General features: G+C 38.9%; 1 protein-coding gene across 10 annotated transcripts in view; it reads right to left on the reverse strand.

The window, feature by feature from the left end:
- The window catches only part of LOC107088538 (focal adhesion kinase 1-like), a 78,268-nt gene that overhangs the window by 70,256 nt on the left and 1,829 nt on the right, over window positions 1-6,183 (reverse strand). For 8 of the 10 annotated variants that reach the window (XM_015380782.1, XM_015380776.1, XM_015380774.1 and 5 more), the window contains exon 1: window positions 5,444-5,569. The exons of the other annotated variants lie outside the window; for them this stretch is intronic. In XM_015380782.1, the coding sequence (XP_015236268.1) occupies window positions 5,444-5,480 (37 nt within the window). In that variant the 5' untranslated portion in view covers window positions 5,481-5,569. Of the gene's footprint in view, window positions 1-5,443; window positions 5,570-6,183 lie in introns of those variants that run through there. 10 annotated transcript variants of the gene reach the window in all.

Raw genomic sequence — 6,183 nt, forward strand, 5'->3', positions numbered from 1 at the left:
TTTTTCTGTCAGGTGGTTTTAAAGATTTAAATCTTTAATATTTTCCAAATGATGTAAATATCAGGCAGCTCATTCATGATGACTACATGCTATCAAGGTAGCTATACTCTTAGCTTCTTCAGTTTTACACATTTTCAATAAATCCAGTGTTGTAGTTTATATGATACACAAGGATCACATGAATCTTCCTTTTCTTACTGTTAATTCTTAGGTAAAGAATTCCAAGAGGAAAGGGCACTTAGGTCTTCTTTGGATATTTTTATCTTACGGTTCCTTTATTTCTATCCATCTAATTAGGATGTAAATGTTTTCTACCATTTTTTTTTAAATAATTTAACATCCTATTTTAGATATTTTTTTTACTAAGTTCTGGTTTATCATGGTATTAAAAGGCAGTTTTGGAGGTTTCGTTTTATCAAGCTTGTAAGAGATGAATAAATTGGAAAAATTAAATCAAATGTCATGGAACTTTACTTGTTATTAATCTAGAGTTAAAAATACTTGCTAATCTTTTCCGTGTTTTTCTTTCAACAAAGTGCTACATTAGCTTGAATGTAGCTAAAACAAAAATTTATTATTATTTAGCCCCAAAAATATATTGTGTGAAAATGATAAATGGTCTGTACTTTTTCAAGTCAGTAGACTTGACCAAAGCACTTTACACTACAGTCATTCATCCATTCACGCACACACACTCACACACTGATGGTGGCAAGCTGCATTGAAGCCACAGCTGCCCTGGGGCTCACTGACAGAAGCGAGGCTGCGATATACTGGCACCACCAGTCCCTCCGTCCGCAATCAGTAGGCAATGCAGGTGAAGTGTCTTGCACAAGGACAACGACACTGAAAGTCAGAGCCGGAGATTGAACCGACAACCCTTGTGTCTGTCACTGCTAAACCTGCCGATGGCACCACTGCTGCTTCAACCACGTTAGCCTCTTCAACCCAGGGGGCTACCACCCTCACACCATCGTCATCATCGTCCTCTTCCTCCCCTGAGCCAGGAGAAGCGAGTGCTTCAGGAGCTGGAGGCAGTAGAAGCAGCTCAACAGCAACTGCTGCTTACCTTATCAAGGCTGCACTTTAAACAATGAAGTTGTCTACAGAGCAGTTCTAAACAAAATTTATTTTTGTTTACAATTGTGTATACAAAATGACAAAATAAATCTGTCTAAGTAAGTCTAAGCATGTTGCAGGGCAAACTCCTATATCTGACGGCACTGTTGGCCAAGATAATCAACATTGCCGTTTTAACATTTAGTCTTTTTCTTAACAAATCAGTATGGAGAATATAAAGGCTTAAATTTTAATTACAATTTAGCTGCTAAATATTGGTTATATTGGCCTATATCAAAACCATATTTAAAAAAAAAAAAAGAAAAACAAAGTTAGCTGATTAGCAAAATAATCATCAGCCGCTGCCTTTAACTCCAGTTTGCTATAATGGCGCCCTTCAACTCCTCTTATATTCCTCTTTGACATTATACCGTAGGTTATCTGTAGGTTTCATGTCAGGCCAGTTTCCAGAGCAACACACATTGAATCATGGTGTATTGGTAATATTCGCAGCATGGGCAGGAGAAAAGTAAAGCTAGTTAGTGAAATCAGTTTCTCCAAAAAGCAATAGAGGGAAAAAGGAGGGGCTCCGTGTGGACTGGACTTAATAAAATAATGAATCATCACTGATTTACTTTCCTTTCAGCTGGAATAAGAAGTCTGGAGCACTGAGTAACAGTCGGGGACTTTTTTTATCCAGCCATGTAAGATTATTCTGGGAATCTCTCTAGTTCAGTAGTGGTTAAGCTCATGAGATGAAACAGCTGTAGTCCGTGTCCTGGATCCATCTGGATGCTGCGGCTCTTGAAGTTTTGACTGCAGCAGCATTTCTTGCCCTAAAAATCTACCCCAAACTCTTCAATGACCTTTGTTCAACAACCCTCTGAGGTAACCCTTTTGTTGTGCACCTGTCAAAGACTGTTGTGCAACTACAAAGCCTGAAGTTTTTTTTTTTCCTAGGGTTCTGTAGGCTATAGCTTAATATTTCTGTGGTAAAAAGTTTTTTGAGCCCCTATGTCATTTTTAAAGTTGCATGAATATCTGATTTTATTTTGGTATAGCGACTTAAACCAGTCAAGAAAAGTAACAATTAATGACAATACATCTTTAAGGGTTTCCCTTAAATGAAAAACTCAACATGCGAATTGTGTTGAGTTTTTAAGACGTACCTTTCCTGTCATGTTTAAAATCAGAAACAGTTTGCATCAGTATAGATCGTTATTTTCCTTAGCAGAGTCCTTCCACTGTGATAAATAACGGTAAAAATTTAACCTTAGCAGTTCCTTATCTCTCATGGCTAAGAGGAACCAAGTTTCAACTTTTCCCTTTCCATTTTAGGAAACACAACCTCTGATTCATCTGATACAGATTCCTCTCACTTCTCCTCTGAAACGACAGCCTTTCGCTCGCTCAGAAACAAAGGAGGCTCACGTTGAAATCCCAAATAAGATGCAGGTTTATATTCGTGGATAAATCAGAGCCTCCTATACTTTCAATTCCCGCCTTACATCATCTGCACAAAGCAAGTTATTTCAGGGAAATATAGTATATTTAAATAATAATATAAGACAAAAAAAGAAAGAAGAAATAGTCATACTTTGGTAAAACCAATAAACTAATTATTTCACCAAGAATTGAGAAGAATAAATACTGCATTGTAAAAAGATCAAAGGATTGAACACATCTATGTTGTCATTTATATGTTAACAGAGATGGGGGACAAAAAAAATAAACTAAAAAACTATGGACCCCTGGTTTGTAAACAAAGACTTCAAAACAGTTAAAGGTATAGAGGACGATCTTTTATTTTCGGGTAGATCATCTAAATAAGTTGTCCTCCTAATTGTCAATCATTCTGGTAAAATGTTTACGTAAGGCCACCCTACGTGCTCGCCCCATTAGCTATCTTTTTGTGTGCATGCACACTTTAAAGCGTATATCTGTGGTGAGCTATGGTTTCAGACAGTCATTGAAGCTCACTTTTCTCACCGCGATTCTTTGAAAATGGCCGAGCGTCTTAAGAGAAAAAAGTGTCTACGAAGTGTATAAAAAGATGAAGGCCTTAGAAGAGGCAGATATATCCCAGAATGCTTTGCGCGGAGAGCTCTCCTCACAAAGCATTATGGGATTTACTGTCGCACCAGCCCGCTGTAGCCATAGGCTGTCGTTACCCGACAGCGGGGGTAACAAAGATGGCGCAGGCAACGCGCAGTGGAAGAGGAGTTACATGAGCAACAGGGAGCAACAAGCAGTGATCATCTGCCTGAACCGTAACTTAACTGAGTTCACTATAAAGTCCACTGAATAGTCCCCACTCTTTATAGTGATTGAGAGATTTAGGGGTTAGGGCCGACGTTCGGACACAGTAAGCTTGAATGAGTTATGAGAACAGCAACTTTAAAACATGTATGAGAAATGGGCTCGTGCATGCTTTTGCACCTGTTTAGTAAGCGTTCCCTCTCGGGAGTGGGCACAGGGTTGTGCATGTGCATTTTTTTATTTTTTTTTTTAAGTGGAGAGGGCGGTCTTTTAAAAAAAATAAATAAAAATTGTGAAAATCCTCTAAAATACCTTTAAAGTGGACTATTAAACGAGACGCAACTATAGCTACGTTCAAATGAAGCCGAAGACGGTGCTGAGATAAAACTGTTAAAGTGTCATCACTTGATCTTAACAGCTGGTTCAAGCCTGAATTATTCAAAAGGGCAATGGATAATAAAAAAAAAAGGAAAGAAAAAAAGATAACTCTTTAAAAGAGTTATCCACTTCTGGAGAGTAAAATCAGTACCGAAAAAATGAAGGCAAATCAGAAATCTCGCCATTAAAAAAAAAAAAAAAGCCTTTTTAATAATACCTTACTTTTACAGAGTGAAGCATTTTAAAGAAAATAGTCAAATAATATAACACATAAAAATGCTAGTTATTATAGTTAGTCTCCCTATAATTACACACTCTGTACCTAACACAGAGTCCCGACCACATTGAATAACTTATGCAAAACAGTGAGCTTTGAATGCAAATAGGGGCCGACTGATGAGGGCAACAGGAGGGCTGCCTCAAGCCACATTTTCCCTGATACCTCCAGGCAACCTTCTGTTGAGAACTACCAAAGCATCCATCTAACTATTACTTCACAAAGTTTTGTTTTTTTTCTTTAACTTTAAACCATCATCAGATTGCACACAGATTACTACAAAACACTGCAACTACATGATTAACTTTACAGATGAATGATGCAGTTAAGGAGGATCTGTTTCTTCTGCTTTATGACACAGCTTGTGTGTCATAAAGCATAAAGGTATATGACACAAGCTGTCAGGTATCTTAGCCATAGTTATTAGTGCAATAGCAGGAAACATAGCCCCAGGGGGTACAGGATGGGTGTTGGAGCCAGAGCTGTTCTGGGATTCAATGCAGCAGAATAAAGTAACCACATTTAAAGCGAGACATGAAACAACATAACTTATCCAAGATTATAAGGCACAGTTTTGTCTTAAAAGACTTTAAGGGTGTGCTTGTTTTTATTTCTTACAACTGCAAACATAAATGCACCACGAACTCGCTTCCAGAAAAAGGCCATAGAGGCCCCGTATCCCAGGGATATGGGTCCATTTTTACCGTTAATTTCCTCAAATATAAAACTGGCTCAGGCTGGGTGTGTAGGAAATGGTTTGTAACATCATCTATGACATTTGATAGCTGTGGGTTGTTGCCGTTTTGTTGCGTTAGCCCAAAACAACGACACATGCATGAGCGTGTCAAAATGTCAAAAATCTCATTGGATCTAATAGGTGTTCTTTCTGCACAGTAATTAAGGAAGCTCCAGTCTTAATTAAACCTGCTACACTAAATCCATGCTAAAAGACATAACCCCTGGACACAAAAAACTTAAACAAAAGCTCAAGGTTGAAAACTGCTTAATAAAGTTATGTTTACTTGAATAGATGAGGTGTCAGCACCTTTAAATGGACTTTCCACACAGCTTTAATGGGGGGTGTTTGTACTGTGTGTCTTCATTAGATCAGGACTTCTTGCAAAATAGTAGAGCCTTCTCTGTTGACGGGACAACACATGTTCATGGAAACTAGACTGGCAACCTAGATCCAAAGTTTTAATAAAGAAAAAAAACATACAATTAGCTCCCTAACCTATCAGTCAAATCGGAATCAGACAGCAGGGTTTATCGACAGCGTCCAAGACCTTCATGCGTCTTTATTTGTCTCTGCTCTCTACCTGTCTGAAAGGTTGCATGCAACCGCTTGCACGGCTGTGAGCAGCACAAATTCCTTTCCAGCCCTCAGCCTGCCAAATCCTCCGTGCCTGGCTATCACAGAGTGCTTCACCAGTGTCATCAAGCCATGAGTAAAGCTTCATGCCTACCTACCTCCATTGGTGCAGCCCAGAAAGTCCCAGAACTGCATGATAGTGATCGATGAGCAGAGGATAACACCTCCACCAAAACTACTCCAAACGTCCTTGTGTGTTCCTCTCCTGTTTCTCTACTTCCTAGTTGCACCGTATGCTGTCATTTATAGAGGAGGAGGAAAAGAAAAAAAAACCCGCCTCCTGATCGTTTCAGACTGACACACCTGGGGGCTGAGTTTCACCTCCAAACAGCTGCCTCCTCCCTCTAGATTCACTTCCCACCGTTTTTCTCCACAGCTTCCTCATCTTTCCCACGAGTCTGTGTCCTTCATCCCTATCTTTGCACCACAGCAGTAAAGATTAATCCAGCATCAGCCTCTGCGCTGACATCCTCATCCCTGCCTCTTTATACCACTGAAGCAAAAGGGGGTAGACAGCTGAAAACATTTCAGTGGAAAACTCCCCTACAAATATCTAAAACATTGAGCATCAGTGAAATACATAAAAACATTTTCAGATTTAAGTTAAAACTTTGAGGATGGAGTAGTCACAGTTTTATATTTTATTTTTGAGAAATGTACTCGTTACATCAGCTGAAATAGTCAAAAAGAGAAGAAGAAGGTGCAAAAGGAAGAAAAAGGTGCAGGGGATTTATACAGTATATACAGTGCGTCCACACACATATATACATACGTACGTACGTATATATACATACATATTCATACATTTGTACGTACTTACATACATCACACACACACA

This window comes from Cyprinodon variegatus, unplaced genomic scaffold (genome assembly GCF_000732505.1).
Source record: "Cyprinodon variegatus isolate N-32 unplaced genomic scaffold, C_variegatus-1.0 Scaffold221, whole genome shotgun sequence".
NCBI lineage: Eukaryota > Metazoa > Chordata > Actinopteri > Cyprinodontiformes > Cyprinodontidae > Cyprinodon > Cyprinodon variegatus.